General features: G+C 35.1%; 2 protein-coding genes across 20 annotated transcripts in view; both read right to left on the minus strand.

Moving 5' to 3' along the window:
• Positions 1 to 18,775, minus strand: part of LOC145305445 (uncharacterized) — a 344,737-nt gene that overhangs the window by 217,301 nt on the left and 108,661 nt on the right. The gene's annotated exons all lie outside the window — the stretch shown is intronic.
• Positions 2,291 to 17,383, minus strand: LOC145305385 (uncharacterized). Of its 16 annotated transcripts, XR_013874595.1 has the most exons (19): positions 17,215 to 17,383; positions 16,581 to 16,659; positions 15,941 to 16,003; positions 15,305 to 15,396; positions 14,746 to 14,820; positions 14,256 to 14,330; positions 13,762 to 13,832; positions 12,894 to 13,011; positions 10,640 to 10,707; positions 10,122 to 10,187; positions 9,749 to 9,859; positions 9,280 to 9,378; positions 8,627 to 8,766; positions 7,956 to 8,198; positions 6,896 to 7,732; positions 4,868 to 6,731; positions 3,235 to 3,470; positions 2,600 to 2,625; positions 2,291 to 2,475 (listed from the first exon to the last, which is right to left on the minus strand). XR_013874595.1 is itself a non-coding variant. In XM_080147005.1 (16 exons), exons 1-16 carry the CDS (start codon positions 17,298 to 17,300, stop codon positions 5,013 to 5,015), a joined length of 3,942 nt encoding a protein of 1,313 aa, XP_080003131.1. In that variant the 5' UTR covers positions 17,301 to 17,383; the 3' UTR covers positions 2,291 to 5,012. The 16 variants fall into 16 exon arrangements, 2 of the variants coding, with proteins under 2 accessions (XP_080003131.1, XP_080003181.1); XR_013874590.1 differs by adding an exon at positions 4,676 to 4,742 and having other exon boundaries at positions 2,291 to 4,577; XR_013874588.1 differs by adding an exon at positions 4,676 to 4,704 and having other exon boundaries at positions 2,291 to 4,577; positions 4,820 to 6,731.

An 18,775-nucleotide genomic window follows, 5' to 3' on the forward strand; every position in this document is an offset into this window, starting at 1 on the left:
ACCTGAAAATTGTTGATATCCTTTGCATTGACAACAGTACTAATCTTGGTCTTCTTAAAAGTAGCTCTAAAACAATCAAATCATATTGTCAATAAATCACAAAATACGACATTGTTATAACGATAGTAATCCTGGTGTTCTTCAACGTAGCTTTAAAATAATTTAATTCTATTTGGGTAGATATTTCCAATAAATGAACAGACATTGTTATAAGGTCTATCATTGAATTTTGTCTCTTGGGGTTTTGAATAAACAAGAATGACAACATCTATAAAGCGAAGCACTGAAACGGCAGGACAAACGGACATTTACACTTTTATAGTTTCAGAACTGAATAATCAGAATATAAATGTATAAGAGTAAAATTGTAAGTAAATTTGTTGAAAAACTGCTACAGGATAATGTTATGGACATACTTACATTTTTAGGACTTGATAGAGTTGCTTCGCTTATAACATTATACTTTGTTGTCCCAGGAATCAACATTCCAAAAATTACATCAATCGGATGATTAGATCACATAGAAATTTGTTGTTAAAAAAGTAAAAAAATCAACATGTTTAAAATGGACGTACGGACATTCTTGTAATGATTATAGAGTTGCTACGCTTTCTAAATCGTACCTTACTACTAAAGGAATCGCCATGCAAAGTTTGAAATCGATAGGACAATTCTAACATGCCTAAATTAACGAAAAAAGCTATCGGTTACAGACGGACCGACCCTAATTATAGAAAAGCTACGCTTTTAAATATACATTTTAATTAATCTATTTAGATTTTTGTGAACAGTGGGGAGGAGATGTGTTTAAGATGGGGATTGGTCCAGGGAGGGAAAGGTCATTGGACTGTTTATTACACCTGTTCCCAAAGTTTTATAATAACGTTTTCTTATTCGTTGGTCTAACAAAGTTGGGGCCTTTTATTGAATTTTTGGGGTTAATTCATTAAGATGAGTGTTCTAACGTTTAAACCACTAATTTTAATCTATATACAGAAGGGGTAATTTTGTGTATCATAACTGGGGATGTAAACCAATTTATCTGCCATTGTCTTATCCCTTTATATCCCTGGTGAAACCTACCTAATAAGACACATATATTCTTCAGGTTGAGGTTCAGGCTCAGATGCGGGAGGAAGTTTCGCCAACTGAAAATGTTTATTTATCGCGTCGTATTATAAACAGCTTTCCGCAGTTATTAAAATGAAAAATTATAAAATGAAAACCAGTTAATTTTAGCCCAGAAAGGCTGAAGGTTTTTTATTTATGATTTTTATTTAAAAATTCGTTGAAAATAGTCTGTAATACGTTGATTTACATGATTTTTTCAGTATAACTGAGGACCGGTTCAAATCCAGCGGATATTAATGCCCGGTTTCGAATCCATACTGTGAAAAACATAACATTTAAGAAAAGATTGTCATTTGACATATTAATATTGTTTTAAAATCTGGTAGATGTTTTACAATTCAGCCAGAAAAAAAAGTCCCGCACCAAAAAAAATATGTAAGTAGAGGTAAAAGAAAATAATAAAAACATAGGTATACTTACGGGAATATTTTTCCCTTTCTGTTTCATATTGACTCGAGGTTTCGGCGTAGGTTTGGTTCTTCCATCGTAACGTTTCATACAAATATCGACGTGACCTTTAATACGGGCTGCATCGTACATCAGGGTCAACCTTAATACAAAGACAATTTTTAACAGGGATCTAAAGGGATAAGAAACTTGCCGGTAAACTGTTGTACATCCCCAATGATGCGAAAACAAAATTACCCCTTCTGTAGATTACAATTAGGGGTTGAAACGTTAGGACACCCAACTTAATGAACCAACAAGTCAAAATTCAATAAAATACCCAAAGTTGTTAAGCTAACTAATAAGAAAACTTCAGGGACTAGTCCAATGTCCCCTCCCAACCTAATTTATAATAAGAACCAGTGCAGGGGGGGGGGGTGTAATTTCTTTCCATAATTTATACAGTACAAAAAATAAAGATTCAGATAAATAGGATAATTAGGTATAACATATAAAAATTTGTTATTTAAAAGCAATATGTTTTGACTGGACGTACGACTTTCTGGTAACGATTATAAAGTTGCTAAGAATTTCAAAATCGTAACCTTACTGTTACATAAATCTTCATGCAAAGTTTGAAATCGATGCGACAATTCAAACAAACATGACTAAATTAACAAAATAAGCTATCCGTTACGGACGATTTTAAAAATCTACCTGGATAAAAAGTCATCATTTCTTAACAACATTGTGATAAAAATAAGCTAGTGTCTGAAATTAAATAATCTGATTGTAAGGTGAATACATAAAATAATTTTCATATTTGTGGATAATCACAAGAATTTAGTATTTTTTTTAAAGTATGGCTTTAAAACCGATTAATATCCGCTAGATTAGAACCGGTTCTCATACACACTGAAAAATCACGAATCGCATTGTATCATATCCAGTTTTCTACTAATATAAAAATGTACAATCATAAATTAAAACCAGTTTTATTAGCCCGTGCCTTCGGCATCGGGGCTAACGATACTGGTTTTAATCTTATAGTTGTACAATTTCATATCTGCGGAAAGCTCACTGTTTATAATAGATGCGATAAAAAAACTATTATAAATAGGTGTAATTTTGAATTAGTCAATGATAAAGAAGATAAAATAAGTAATCCCAATGATTATGTACAAAAAGTTTTGGTTGAAGAGATTGGACACAAAAAAGTACCAAAAGTTTTTAAGGCCAACAAACCAAAGAGCCTGTTATAAAACTTTGGGTATCAGTGTAATTTATAGTCCAGTTTCCCCTCCCTCCCTCCACACTTGCTTAGAATTTATCTTCTAAATCTTTGACTTTAAGGAATATTAGCAATTTTAATCTAGTAATGTTTGTAGAATTTTCCATGTGTCTTCTATTAATCCCCCTTTAATTCAGGGATGACAATCCGCATCCGAAGACAATTCGGGTATATATTCTAAATGGGATCCATTGCTAAAGGGTGTGGGGGGGGGGGAAAGAGTACTGAAAACATTTTTTCCCTTTTATGTCCTTGGGAGGGGGGGGGGACGTAAAAAGTATGTGGAAGAGGTAAAAAATGAATAAAATAAAAAGTACTGGGGGGGGGGGGGGGGGAATTAATCTTGTGCATAATATAGAACCCCGTCTAATAATTTGAAACATCAAACGATTTAAATTGTAAAATATACTTCCTTTCTTTAATACCTATTCAAATAAAAATAATAAAAGTTGCTCAAAATTAAATCATTTTGTTTTGAAGTTAGGTAATTATTGCTTCTTATTTTTCCAAAAAAACAACTTTTGCAATAACAGTTAATTATAAAACTAATGCCCGTTTCTGTTGGAAAAAAATATGTGTAAATCAAAAGCATGACAATGATAAAAATATTTTGGAACAGGGGTTTTATACCGGAAGCTTTTTTTATAAACCATAGGATACTCTACAAATTTTTAGGTTATTTTTAAAAAATAGAAGTTATGAATATTCTATGGTTTATTTAAGGTACATCACATAGTAACAAAAAAAAAGTACAATATTAATAACGAACAAAATGTCACCTTATAGATTTGGTTTAATGACTTTACAGAAAATAACCAAAATTGGAGTATTCTCATGAGAAAAAAAATTGTAGGTAATTTTGACCCAACCCAATTCGCTTAACGTAAACTTAAAATTTAGGTAATATCCTTTATCGCTTCGCAACCGATTAATATCCGCTGGATTAGAACCAGAGGTGAATCCTTAAAAAAAACTTTTGCTTCACTAAAATTTTAGTGACGCAAAGTTATCCTCTCTAAATTTTAAGTGAGCCTCACTGATTTTAGTGAGGCAAATTTTTTTAAAGAATTCACCTCAGTTCTCAGCCATTCTTAAAATCATGAATAGCACCGTATTAGACAATTTTCCATAATTAAAAAATATAATCGTGAAATTAAAACTTACCAGTTTTGTTAGTTAAACGAAACTGGTTTTAATCTTATTATTTTTCATTTTAATATCCACCGGGAAAGCTGTTAATAATACGATGCGATAAATAACTATTTTATGAAAAAATCCTCATTTGGTTATTTCTGTTGAATAAAAAGGTGAAATTAAGCTCTGACTAAGATAAAAATATCAGATTTGCTATTTTTAAAATAAAAAGTAATTTTTCAAATTCAACTTAGATTTTTTATAACAGCAAATCTAACATGACAAGCAGAAAATACATTTTTAGACAGCCAAGTTAACCGAATAAAAATGTAATTATAATAAAAACTATAAAAATGAAGTAAAATGAGTCCTCATGCGAGAGATAAAAATAATTTGTTGCTAAATATCACAGCAGTTGAATGAGATAGGGTTCGAACCCAAGCCCAAAGAATTTGTTAAGCACTCAGTTTACTTTACATAAATGTTAAGGGTAAGGAATATAGAACACAAAAAAAAATATTTTGCCTTCAGCTTTTTGACCGTTTTTCACTGGCAGAAAAGTTGAGACAATTAAGTTTTTCTTCTGGTCCTAAATTCCTAACTTTTAAATAATTGACAATATAAAACAAAATGCCTGTAAAGAAATCAAGATTGTTTTAACAAGATAGGTTTAAATAAAGAATGAATTCCATTAATGGCTTTTTATTTAAGAATGTATTTTTTGTAACTTGCTTGATTTCTTTTCATTAAGCACTAAAAAACTAGAATATTAAGAAAATATGAACTGCTTTTTAACACGCTTGAAATTGATAATTTAAAAACTTGTTTTTAATTGTTGAAAATAAATATCACAAGCAGTTTATATTTTAAACCAACAAATTAACAATAATTTATCTTTTTAAAGTACAATATCAAACAAAGTACCTTGTATAGAGGACAGGGAAAAAAGATTAGAAAGATTGTTATTTTAACATTGAAATTAAATAAAGAATATTTTTCCCTATCCTCACATGAAATATAATTTAACATAATTAACATTACATACAAATATTTTGACAATTTTTTTCTTCTATTTTCTTGTTCTTCTGGCTGTAGCATACTTCCTTGGCTGTTGGCCAGCTCGTGATTGAGAGCCACCTGCACCAATACTAAACATACTGCCGCCTCCCGGAGCTTGTCCAGCTGGCGGCGAGCCAAAAGTTGCCGCCTGTGGGGTTCCGAACGGTGAGGCCACAGCCGCTTGGGGTGCTGCACCAAAAGGTGATGTAGCTCCAAAGGCTGGGGGCGGGGATGTTGCACCAAAAGCAGGTGTAGCAGCAGCTGAAGAGCCGCCAAAGTTGAACATACCACTACCTCCGGCAGTCGGCTGTTGTTGACTTTGTCCTGTGGCCGGCTGGCCAAAATTAAATCCTGTCTTTGCTGCAGCGGGTTGAGTGACAGCAGCGCCGAATGAAAATGCACCTCCAGCAGTAGGAGCAGCTGCAGGTTGACTGCTTGCGGCTCCACCGCCGAATGCAAATGGCGAAGCTGCGGCTTGGCTGCTGCTTGCTGGTTGTGATGATGCAGTACTTCCACCAAATGAAAACAATCCACTGCTGCTACCAGCTGCTGCTGCTGGCTGTTGTGGGGTGGCTGAAGCCGCCCCGCCAAAAGAAAACGGCGATGCAGCTGCCACTGGCGGCTTTGAGGCTTGATTTTGTGTGTTGGAGGCACCAAATGTAAATGCTCCGGTATTTGAATTGCTTGAAGCTGTTGAACTACTTCCAAATGGCGTAGCAGCTGGGGCTGACCCAAACAGGTTTGATTCACTAGCCGCTGGTTGACTGCTGCCAAAGGTATTTGAAGCCCCACCCCCAAATGCAGAACTTGCAGGTGCAGCAGCAGAACTGCTTCCAAACGTGAAAGCAGTATTCGCAGTTGTTGTGGCCGCGGCTGCACCGAACGCTGGTGGCGCAGGTTTATCCGCCGCAGCTCCGCCAAATGAAAAGAGTCCACTTGATGGCTTATTATCTCCCGCAGGAGTGTTTGTGTTGCCAGCCGCCGGAGCAGCGCCGAACGAAAACACACCTGCTTTAGCTGCTGGCTCTGCAGCCGCAGCAGTTTTGCCGAAAGAAAATAGTCCACTACCTGAATTGGCAGCTGAACCACCAGTAGTTGCCGAACTTGAACTAGCCGCTCCGAATGAGAACGTGGGAGCAGCGCTAGTTGTGCTCGGGGCGACTGAAGCCGCCGCCGCACCAAACGTGAAGGCGTCTTTTGGCTTTTCTGTAGCTGCTGGTTGAGTGCTACTAGATCCAAACGAAAAGCTTGGCGCGGCTGCTGAAGCAGTTGTAGTAGTAGCAGCAGCTGCTCCACCAAAGGAAAATAGCCCAGTGGCTGCAGGGGCCGTAGCTGTAGAACCTGCAGTTGTAATGCCTACAGCACCAAATGAAAAACTGGAAGCAGCTGAGGCGGCTGTAGTTGGCGGCTTCTGGCTGCTTGCAGTTGTGTTAGAAGACGCTCCAAATGAGAAACTGGGTGTTGTTGATGAGTTAGTAGTGGCAGCGCCGAATGAGAAAGCAGCTGGGCTGCTTATTCCAGCAGCGCTAGCAGTTGATGTAGTCTTTGATGCTGCGGCTGATCCAAAAGTAAAGGTAGCAGTTGGGCCACCAGCTGCCGCAGCGGTAGTGCTCACAGCTTGTGTGGTAGCACCGAAAGAAAAGGCAGGAGCAGCTATACTTGTTTCTGTTTTCTTAGTTTCTCCACTAGATGCTGCTGTGCTTCCAAATGAGAATGATGGTGCAGTGCTCTGAAAAAAAATATTTATAGTATTAAAGCAAAGCTTTTTGTCAGAAAGAGAGATTATACATTCGTCATAATAAAGGCAAACTTACACATTTTAGGTAAAATATGTGTTATTTTTTAAAGAAATTATTAAAAACCATGATCGAAAACAGGAAAATCAAACTTCACCTGTTGGGTAGTAGCAGCAGGTTTAGCCGCTGTAGGACCTGCCAAAGATGAACCAAAGCTGAAAACTGGTGGTGGTGCGGCCGCTGAACTTGCAGTTGAGGTTGTAGTCACGGCCGCAGAATCACTAGTAGTTGTAGCGGCTGCTGAGGAAGTTTTGCCAAATGAAAAAGATGCAGCTGAGCTGACCTGTGCAATATCTGGCAGATTTGAAGACAAAGGCTTTGCTGCTGGGGCGGCTGAATCTGTAGCAGTCAAGCCGCTGCTAGCAGCTCCATATGCAGGCAAAGCTGTGGTGGTGTTACTATCACTCTTTGGCTTTAAAATTCCACTTGTTGGACTTTTAAATGTGTAAGGTGGAGGAGCAGCAGAATCTTGGTTACTATTTTCGCCGCCTCCGGCGGCTTTTTCCTTACTGGAATCACCTCCAAATGAAAATGTAACAGTTGGTTTAGCTTTAGCAACTTCGGCATTGTCTGCTTTTGCTTCACTCGCTTTTGTTTCTTCTTTTTTATCATCTTTTTTCTCAGTTGTATTTTCTGTGTTATCTTTTTTATCATCAGCTTTTTTGTTGAGGTCAAAAGTAAATCCAGGAGCCGCGTTTTGAGCTTGGCTAGTAACTGGTGAGCCTAAACTAAAGGCGAAGCCACCAGCTGCAGGAGTTGTTGATGAAGTTGTTGTTGTGATTGTTGCTGATTGACTGACATTTTCATCAGCTGGTGCTGCTGTTTTGTTATCATCATCAAAAGCTTTAAGAAGTTTGTCAAGGCGTTTTTTCTGAAGACTTTTTTCTTTGTCTAGATCTTCCTTTGTCACCATACGTGCTTTGTTATTCTTGGCCTAAAAATATATGTGATTAATTTTCATGCTATATTGATACCTATTGAATGTATTTACTTGATGATTTTGTTATGACATAAAAACTGTGACCTATTTGTTGCTTCAATTCAATAGTATATCCTATTATTTAATATCTAACTCCTCTAGTATGGAAAAGAACATTTGCTAATCATCCCTGACGGACTGACCCTAATTATAGAAAAGGTTCGCCTTTAAAAATTACCTTGCTAAGCGGCCTAATCATATCCGCAGGGGATGGTAGAACTAAAGCCAGACCACTATCTTTAGCAGGTGTCGAGGAGGAACGATCTTTGCTTCTAGACAGCGGAGTCTCTCCGCCAGCAGTTGGACTGCCGCCGTCAGATGACTGGCGGCTGCTACGGCGGCTGCTGTCTCGTGACTGCTGCTTGGAGCCGCTACTGGCGAATATGTCACCAAGACGGAAGGAATTGTTGGGTCGCTTCGGCTGAAATAAAATATATCATTTATACTTTCAGATTTAAAATTATTAAAAAAAAAGACCCTTGGATTTTTGAGAATCTCCCGTGCTATAGAAGTTATAGTAGGTGGAAACTAGCATTAAAAAGTAAAATAAAAATTTAAATCTTAAATCCGCGAATTTAAGTTCAATCTTATCAACTTTCCCTTTCAGGGAGGAAGGAGACGCTGGACTGTTTAAGATACTAGAAGTCTCCAAAGTTAAATAATAACGTTTTCTCATTAGTTGGCTCAACAACTTTGGGGACTTTGAATTTTGATTGGTTGATTCATTGAGTTGAGTGTCAAATCGTTTCAACTACTAATCATAATCTACAGAAGGGGTTATCATAATTGGTAATGTACATTAATTTGTCGGCCATTGTCTTATCCCTACAAATCCCTGATCCCTTTTACCTTAGGTGTGTCAAGATTATACTCAGACTCATCAGAATCATCGCCGTCAGAATTATCCGCGGCATCGCGCTTGCGTTTCTGGAGCATACACCTAGAACTGGACAGGCTGGCTAACAGTTCTGTACGCACATTGTCACTTCCTATAATAAAATGGACATGGACATTCAATAATAATAAATACCTAATAATTAAAAAGTTGTATCATTAAAGTTTGCAATATAAGTTATAAACTCTATTTTTCGCTAAAAGTACCAGCTACTAAAGACAAGTTTTCTCATTAGAATTAGAGAAAAAATTAGTTTGTCATCGATTTCTAGACCCTTAAAGGAAGCCTGCAAAAAATACTACTTTAACTGCTTAAAAAGACGGCCACAAGAAGATTTAACATCCAAAATTTGAAGCCTAAAACTTAAATAACAAAAAAGTTAGTTATTTTAAAATAACGTTTTAGGTAGATTATTTAAAAGTTTTCCAGCACTCATTATAGATTTCATCTACCTCAAATGTCATTTTAAAATGCCTATAACTTTTTTGTTATTGAAGCTGAAGGCTTAAAATTCGGGGCATTGGGTCTACTTGTTGCTTAATTTCTTGGAGACTTAACGACTACTAAATATCAATAACTCTTTAATGAGGCAAATATTCTAGGTTACCTGAGCTTTTCAACCTTTTAGGGATGGTATTATCTGCAATAGAACCACTTCTTCCAATTATAGTTCCAGCTCTGTTCATGACGGGTATACCTCTGCTACCTATTATATAAAAAAACAAATAAATAAATCTTAAAATGTAGTTTATATTAGGCATGAAGGGGACAATGCCGTTTAAAATAAATTATAGCCCTTCTTGTCATCAAAGACAAAAATTGAAACACATCTAGACAGATTTCAGCGGACAATCAAATGAAATATTTAAAGAAATATACCAGTTTTATTAGACCCGAGAGGCTGAGCCCTGGCTAACAAAAATAATATGAATTTTATTATTTTTATTTTAATTACCATGGAAAATTGTCTGTAATACGATACAATAAATGATTTTTTAGTGTGGCTAAGAACTGGATCTAATCCAGTGGATATTAATCAGTTTCGAAGCCACACTGGAAAAAAATTAAATGAATACCTGGCGGTCCATTCCTGGCAGCTGCTGATCCAGCGGACGTAGTAATGGTTGAATCCTTCCCGCTGTTATGTCGGACGCCTGCCTGACCCATTATGCCAGGATTATGCACACCTTAATTACAAAAAAATGTTTAAATGGACGTACGGACTTTCTGGAAATAATTGTAGAGTTGCCAAGCTTTCCAAATTGTACCTAACTGTTATAGGAATCATCATGCATAGTTTTAAATCGATAAGACAATTCTAACATGTCTAAATTAACGGAATAAGCTAACCGTTACAGACCTTACGGCTTTGCTTTTAAAAATTAAAGATATCTTAGTAATATATGACTGGGACACATAGAAAAGGTGTGCATCTAAAAGGTAGGATACCTGCCATACTGATAGAAGAAGGTATGCTACTCATAGTTGATATAGTTATATTTGATGCACCCATACCTAAACAAAAATCTTTTTAAAAAAGAATCTTGATTAATGCAATTGTAGAAAATTGTTTGGCATATAAAATATCTAGAGTCGAGTTGTTGACTTATTTTTAGTTTTTCTATCTTCTAAATGAAGGAATAAACTATGAAATTAGAGTAAAACAATAGAGGATGGAAGGGGTTAAACAACCATATCTACCCACCATGAGGACCCCGTGCCGACTTTCAATTGTGTCTTTCAAAATTAACCAATAGCGTAGAATATATTAACACAGACAAGTCGCTACAAAAGAGCAGAAAGCAATCTGCTAGCAGACGAAAAAGGTTCCCAACAGATGGATCCAGGTAGTTATCTGATTATACATCTATACTTAATAGATATATTTTTATAATAATATAATAACTATTTAAAAAATTACTCCACCGAAATGGAGAAAATAATTAATGAAAAAGTAACAAAATTACCTGTATTCGAATGACCAAACATTGATTGATTCCTCGATAAAAGAGAACCAAGGGAAAGATCGGCTTCTCTGAAAATATGAATAGGTTAATCCTCATAATAAAGTAACAATATCTATGTCTGTCTGTTTGTCAGTAGCTTCTCATAGGTCCAAGGAAGGTTTATAACTATTTTTTGGGAAGGAAATCACCCAAAAAAATCACCACCCCCCCCCCCCCAAAAAAAAGAAAATTGTATCTACTTTTCAAAACCAAATAAAAAAATGGAGTGGGGGGGGGGATGATCGACCCCCCCCCCATTTTTTCATTTTTCTTTTTAAATCTAAAAAAATGGGTAGTCGAAATAAACCCCTCATGTGCCCCTAGAAGCCTAAGGGGGGGCGTAGCCGCTAGTAGTGAAATAATGAGAAAGCTAGATATGCAAATTTACCTATTGACTAGATGGCTGGTTGTCTGTCCTACAACACCAGATGGCTACACATACATACACACACACACACACACATACCTATTGACTAGATGGCTGGTTGTCTGTCCTACAACACCAGATGGCTACACATACATACACACACACACACACACATACCTATTGACTAGATGGCTGGTTGTCTGTCCTACAACACCAGATGGCTACACATACATACACACACACACACACACACACATACCTATTGACTAGATGGCTGGTTGTCTGTCCTACAACACCAGATGGCTACACATACATACACACACACACACACACATACCTACAGTGTGGCCACAACCAAAAAAATACTGATACTGAAGAAAAAAAAGGAAATACTGAAAATACTGAATCCTAAAATAAGAAAAAATACTGAAAATACTGAAGAAAAAATAGGAAATACTGAAAATACTGAATCCTAAAATAAAAAAAATACTGAAATACTGAACAAAAAAATACAAATACTGAATAAGTATTTTTTTTATATGATTCCTCATTTTAAAATTTCATATATCATACGTTTATAATTTGGGGGATATTTTAAAGACCTTTTAATTTTGCCTCTTAGATTTTCTTGCACCAATTAAGCAGAAAATGACTGATAAATATTTTAAATGATTACAAAACTTAAATACTTTTTAGTTAATTTAAGAGCATGCTAAAAAACTTTACCTTTAATAATCATGCAAAGTACTCACCTTAGATTATTCATTCTATTAATAGACAAAAAAAATATCTGAAAAAAATACTGTATAAAAGCATCTCAAATATCTAAAAAATTTATATTTGAGATGAAATAGAAAAAAAATGTATATTACCATCATAGACGTCCAAGCTTTTTATTTTTTTTGGGGGGGGGGGTAAAATTTTTTTAAGGGGGGGGGGGGGGGGGTAATTCGCTTTTTTTTTGGGGGGGGGGGGGGGTAATTCGCTTTTTTTGGGGGGGGGGGGGGTAAAATTCGCGCGTCGCAATTTTTTTTACCCCACCCAAAATTTTTACCCCGGGGGTAAAATTTGCTTGGGGGGGTTAATTACTCCCCCTGAAATCTGTTGGCAGGGGTAAATTTTTTTTACTCCCCCCAAAATTTACCCCCTGGGGTAAAATTTTTTTTTGGGGGGGGGTAATTTAAATTTTATTAAATATTTAGTAATAAAAATGCGCGCGAAGCGCGCAAAATTTTTTTTGTTAGAGATTTTTATTTGGGGGGGGGGGTATTTAGTATTTACCCCCTCAAAATTGTTTGGGGGGGGGTAAATACCCCCTCCTTAATGGTTGGGGGTGCCTACGGCACCTCCAGGTTAGGGGTAAATTTTAAACGGGGGGGGGGGGAGGGGTAAAATGAAAAAAAAATTGGGGGGGTAATCGCCCCTTTACTCCCCCCCCCCTTGGACGTCTATGATTACCATAAAAAAAACAAAATTAATGTACAAAGTTATAGGGTAATTTAAAGGAAAGTAAAGTGAGGCGCGAAGCGCCGAAAAAAATCTGACATCAACTACTTGAAAAAACATCTTATTTATGCAAAATTTTTTGGAATTTAAGAAATAATGAAAATACTGAATCATGAAAATTTCCAAAACCTGAAAAATACTGAATAAAATTTTCAAATACTGAATATTCAGTATTTACTGAAAATACTGAAGCCCCAATTTCCAAATACTGAAGAATACTGAAGATTTTCAGTATACTGAAGAATATGGCCACGCTGTACCTATTGACTAGATGGCTGGTTGTCTGTCCTACAACACCAGATGGCTACACATACATACACACACACACACACACACACATACCTATTGACTAGATGACTGGTTGTCTGTCCTACAACACCAGATGAGAACAAGGGTGGCATCTCCATAGAAAGGGAAGAACCAATGGATGAAGAACTATCTCGACGCGCTCTTTTACTTCCTAAATAATCATTTAGTATTAAATAACAGGGAGGCATAGAGGGGACATTGGGCTGCTATTACACTTGTCCCCCAAAGACTTATAATAACTTTTTCTCATTCGTTGGCTTAACAACCTTTGGGACATTTAATATTATGATTGGTTGTTTCATTTAGTTGAGTGTCCAAACGTTTCAACCACTAATTGTAATCTACTGAAAGGGTAATTTTTTGCTTCATCATTGTGGATATACATCAATTTATCGACCATTGTCTTATACCTTTAGATCCCTGATTAAATAAGGATGAGAAAATCATAAGAAAAGAAGCTTTTCTTCTGTAGAATCCGAGTAAATTAATATTTCCCAATCTCCATAGGTAGGTAGATATTAAATTTCCCTGTAGAGAGTATGACAAACAAACAAAAATTATGGATGGATATCCGGAAAAAATTTAACTTTATTGCAGTTTCATAAAAAAAAACCTAAACTTTGTATAGGAGTTGAGATAATCATGAAAACTTAAAACTGTAGGAATCGATCTAGCACTTAATCCAATTGACGAATCTTAATGAAACTTGGTGAAAATTTAAAGAAGGTTAACATATTTAATCCCTGAAAATTTCAGCAATCTATCCTTTATAGGAGCCGAGAAAATCACGTTTCCCCCTTTCTGTCTCAGACGGACGGACGGACATTTCGAATTATAGAGCAGCTTTGCTACTAATAATGGCAAAATTAATCTTCACAATTAAAAAGTAACATCAGTTCACCTGTTTCCGACTGATCGTCGTTTAAAGTTTTTCTCTTTTTGGACAGTTCAGCTAAAACTGCGATAACAGACCTAAAAATTTGAAAAATATAATGTTTAATTGGGAGGTAGGGGACATTGGGCTGTTTATTGCATTACAGTCCCCAAAGTTTTACAATAACGTTTTATTCGTTGGCTTAATAACTTTGGGGAATAATATTGAATTTTGATTGTTTGAGTTGAAGTTGAGTGTCCAAACGATTCAACAAATCTCCAAAAGGGGTAATTTTATGCATCATTATTGGGGATTAATTTTTCGCCCATTGACTTATGCCTTTAGATCCCGATAAATTATTGACAAAAGTCCCAGGCTAACAAACTGGTATTAATTCAATGATTTTTATTCGTGGAAAATTGTCTGTAATACGAAGCTATAAATTATTTTTCAATATGGCTGAGAACCAGTTCTAATCTAGCGGATATTAATCGGTTTCGAAGCCATATTGGAATCTTTACCTAGGGTCTGTGGAAATATTTCTTTTATCATCTTCTCCGCTTATTCTTTCTCTGGGCTGAGATTCGGAACTTAATCTGAAAACAAGAATAGTTATTTCTCGCATCGTATTATAAACGGCTTTCCGCGGATATAGAATGTACAATTATAAGATTAAAACCAGTTTTTTATTAGCCCCGAGGTTTCTATATTCGTAGAAAGCTGGATATAATACGATGCTAGACATAGTTTTTTCGTATAAATGAAAACCGGTTCTTATCCACCCAATTCGGAACTTAATTTGAAAAAACCTTTATACTTACCTATCCTATAATATAAAGTAGGTAGTAAGTTTTTTGTCCGTTGTGAAGACTCTCGCTAGCCGCTGAACCGATATGGTTCTATATTACAGTGAAGCTCCAGGGAAGGGTATCTCCGTAGAAAAAAATTAACTAGTTCTATTTGGAGCATTAAAACCCCTCCTATGATAAGTTTGCGACATCAAAAACCTACCTTCTCTTGAATGGACTGAAAGGATCCGAAGGGGCTAATCTTACAGTTACATTTGGACTTCCACGCGAAACTCGTCTGAAATAAAAATTCAACATTATAAAAAGTATTTGCAAAAGATCAAAAACTATCAATAAGCATTACTTATAGGCTACATTCATAAGGGCAGGCAGCATGGGTGTACATTCTGCATGGGGTCCCAAGATAAAGGGGGGGGGGGGGGGGGGGTAAAAAAACCATGGGGGGCCGGTGGGGGAAAAATAACAAAATAAAGAGTTATTAAAACATCCCCCCCCCCCCTACTCGGGGGGAGAAAACTAGGGGGTATAAAATAAAATATTTTTTAGTCGGGGAAAAAAATAAATCTTTGTAGAATATACACCACTGTTTTAATCTGAAGTATCAATCAGCGTAGAATTAAAGACTGCAAAAGCAAACGCTTTAAAATAATAATTTTAACATACATATACTGTCAATTGAACCAAAGATTTATTCGTTCGCAACTAACTTTTTACTATTTAGTAAACAACTTTTAAAAACTAATATATTATCAACACCTTACCTTTTGCTATCTAGCTTTGGTAGAACTTGATTTCTTAATGCAACTTTAGGTAGATTCCCCACCATACTGTAACGAGGGGACAGATTTCTTCTCTAAATAAAAAAATCGGCTATCAATATTGAAAAACTTAAGGTAACATGTTTAGATTGAGTCCCAACTATACTATAGCTATAACAATGATCTAAAGATTGCCATCTCTGGTATTTTTGTTAATAAAAATATGTTTTGTAATAAACATAATGTTTTGTTTATCTGAAAAGTTAACATTTATCCTCGCAAAAGATACATTTATCGAAAGGTAATTCTTTAAAGTAACGTAGTGTTTGTTTGTGTCTGTATATCTTTCTGTTTGTATGTCGGTAATGCTAGGGTTGTCCCCATGAACATTGAACATATAAATAATTGCACAACTCTACTCGGTGAATGTGCGTTAAACGGGATATGACAAGCGATATGCGGTTACAGAAATAAGTATTAACATTCACAATTTTTCCCTGGATTGTTTCTCTTTGTTTTTTATTTATATATATTTCTCTCTTACTCTTAATGGTTTGCAATTTATATATTTTCAAATAGCTTCGCCATTGTTTCTTTTTTAGGTAAGATTAATAAATATGAAAATAGACGAAAGCATACCTCCATGTCATTTTCATGTTTAGCTAGACTCGATAATCTTGATGTAAATCCAGGACTTTGAACCTGAAAATTTTCACAAGATATTAATGAAGGATCTTGGACAAAATAGCCTCAGCCCCTAGGAGAAAAAAAGCCTCAGGACATTTACTAATGGAAAATAACCTCAACTGTTAATACATAGGTGGTTTAGAATTTCGTGGATTTTCAATAAGTGGTTGGTAGATTTTTTAATTTTAATATTTTTTGTTTACAATTTCTAGTTTCGGTTAGGTTATATGGCTAGGAGGCTATTTCCCTTAAGAGGATATTTTGTCCTAGAAGTTATTTTGTCTGAGGCTTTTTTGTAATAATATTAATAATAAATCATGAATACACTTTAACATTAAATTCTAACGATTAAACATGATTCTTAATTGAATGCTTTAAAATTTTCGTATAAAAAAATAAACAGATATCCTTTGTGTCACATTTACATGGAACCTTCTTGAAGGTATTGAAGTTTATTTTACCTATTTTGGAGGAGGGTACCGTACCTAGGTACACTCTACATAGATTTATTATAACCTCAGAAAAAATAAATATTTAAGATTTAAGTGTTATAAAATTAATTCCAGATTTGTGTTCAAAATGTTTACAATACCTGTGATCTTAGTTCTGTGGAAAGTCTCGGTTGTGTTGTGTTATTTGTAGCCAAAGGTTTTCTAGCTGGACTATTTAACCCTGTTAGTTTTATATTCTTACTGAACTTATCTATAATAAAAAGTAGCTTGATGTCTGTCTGGCCGTCAGTCTGTCCATCTGCCTGAAGCTTAAGATCTCGGTCTTATTTTAGTTATTGCGGTGGGTTTAAGTTATTTTATTGCGGGGTATTTTTTTTCATTTTTTACATTTCTTTTATTTTTATGGGTATAGGTAGGTATTTTATTTATTACTGAGTTTCAAGTGATCATAACAGCTATTGAATTTCTGTAATGAATTAAATAGCTAAAGTTTACAGAGAGTGAGGGGTTATGGGCTGTTTATCACACTAGTTCCCAAAGTTTTATATTAACGTTTTCTTACTCGTTGGTTAAACAACTTTGGGGACTTTTATTGAATTTTGATTAGTTGGCTCATTTCGTTGAGTGTCACATTTTAACCACTGCTTGTAATCAACAGAAATTTTATATCAACTTTGGATGTACGTTCATCAATTTATAGGCCATTGCCGCCAATGGCAATTTGCCATATCCCATAATTTTGATCCCTGTATAGATAGTTTAAGTAAGAACATTCCTGATTTGTCTCTTTCTTTAGACGTCCGCATGCCCAGCTTCTCTTTCAAATGATCGGGTAAAATTGCAGAAAACAGAGATGCCATTATAATATGAATTTATTTGTATTATGGTTGATGTTGCAAATTTTCCCTTAATAGATTCTCTGAAATAACATTTTAAATATTATTTTTTTAATAAAGAAAACATGGTCCACAATGGATCGAGCTTTAACCGTAAAAATGATCACAGCCGATTTGATGGCTTTATAAGTACAAATTAATATTTAAAGTCGAGTTGACAATAAAATGAAACTAGTTTAAATCGAGGTACGCGGGTGTCAATACCCCAATTATAATTAAAATCAAGAGGGCATGTTTTTCCCTTTTAATACAGTCTAATGGTTTCACACACACACACTGATAAGAATTACATTATACGTATATATATCTTAAGATTTTATACTAAAGTTAGTAACTTGCTAATAACAATCAGAACATAAGCAATTAAATAATAAAAGCTTTGACACAAAATACCAATGAATTAATATATTAATATTACCAGGGCGACCACTCCAAAACAAAAAAAAATATAGTATTTTTATAGTATATTTTTAAAATCCATATAGTATATATAGTATATTTTTTTAAACTCATATAGTATGATATAGTATCGGACTTAGAATTATTTAGTAATACATAGTATAAACATCTTCAATAATAACTCCAAGCAAAGCTGTTATCAAAGCAATTTCACAAATATCAATATCACATAAGTACAAATTTCACGTGGAGAGCGTCATTCATTAAGGTGACTTAATTTAGGACACCTGCCATACTCGGCAAGGGTTAGGTAATAAAGAGTAGGTCCCTTGAGACAGCGGGTCAAGTACTTGTACTTGAGCGTGGACCTTGAGCTGGCCCTGGTGCTAGCATACAAAAGTGTCTCATCCTACTCTATGACTACTTAGGTACAAACACTAAGAAACTATGGCTACACACACACATTTAAGGGGCTTACTCTGTGATTATTAGGCTAGGTATTAATGTGAAACTATAGGTTATTTAGGATAAAAGTTTACTTTTGGTTAGTATTTCACATATATTTAATCATTTTTTTGGTTAGGTCTCAGGTTCAAGTGCTGCATGCAAGCTATCTGGAAGGGGGTTTCTGGACAAGTAAAAAAATTAAAATTTCTGTTTGAAGAGTAAGAGATCAACTTATAAAATAAAATATGCATCTTTTTGGATGTTATTAACATAAATGAAGAAAAAATTAAAATAGGCCTCCAAGTCCTGGTCTTGCAGGCCTCCAGGTCCAATCTGGACAGGTTATAGGTATTTTTTTTATTTAAAGAGTTAGAGGCCAACTTATAAAACAGAATATGCATCTTTTTGAATGCTATTAACATATCTGAAGAAAAAATTAAAATCGGCCTCCAAGTTCTGGTCCTGTAGGCCTCTAGGTCAACTCTGGAGAGGTAAAAATTCAAATTTCTTATTTGAAGAGTTAGAAGTCAACTTATAATAAAGAATATGCATCTTTTTGGATGTTATTAACATAACTGAAGAAAAAAATTTAA

Source organism: Acartia tonsa, chromosome 2, assembly GCF_053477335.1.
Source record: "Acartia tonsa isolate MP-2025a chromosome 2, ASM5347733v1, whole genome shotgun sequence".
Lineage (NCBI taxonomy): Eukaryota > Metazoa > Arthropoda > Copepoda > Calanoida > Acartiidae > Acartia > Acartia tonsa.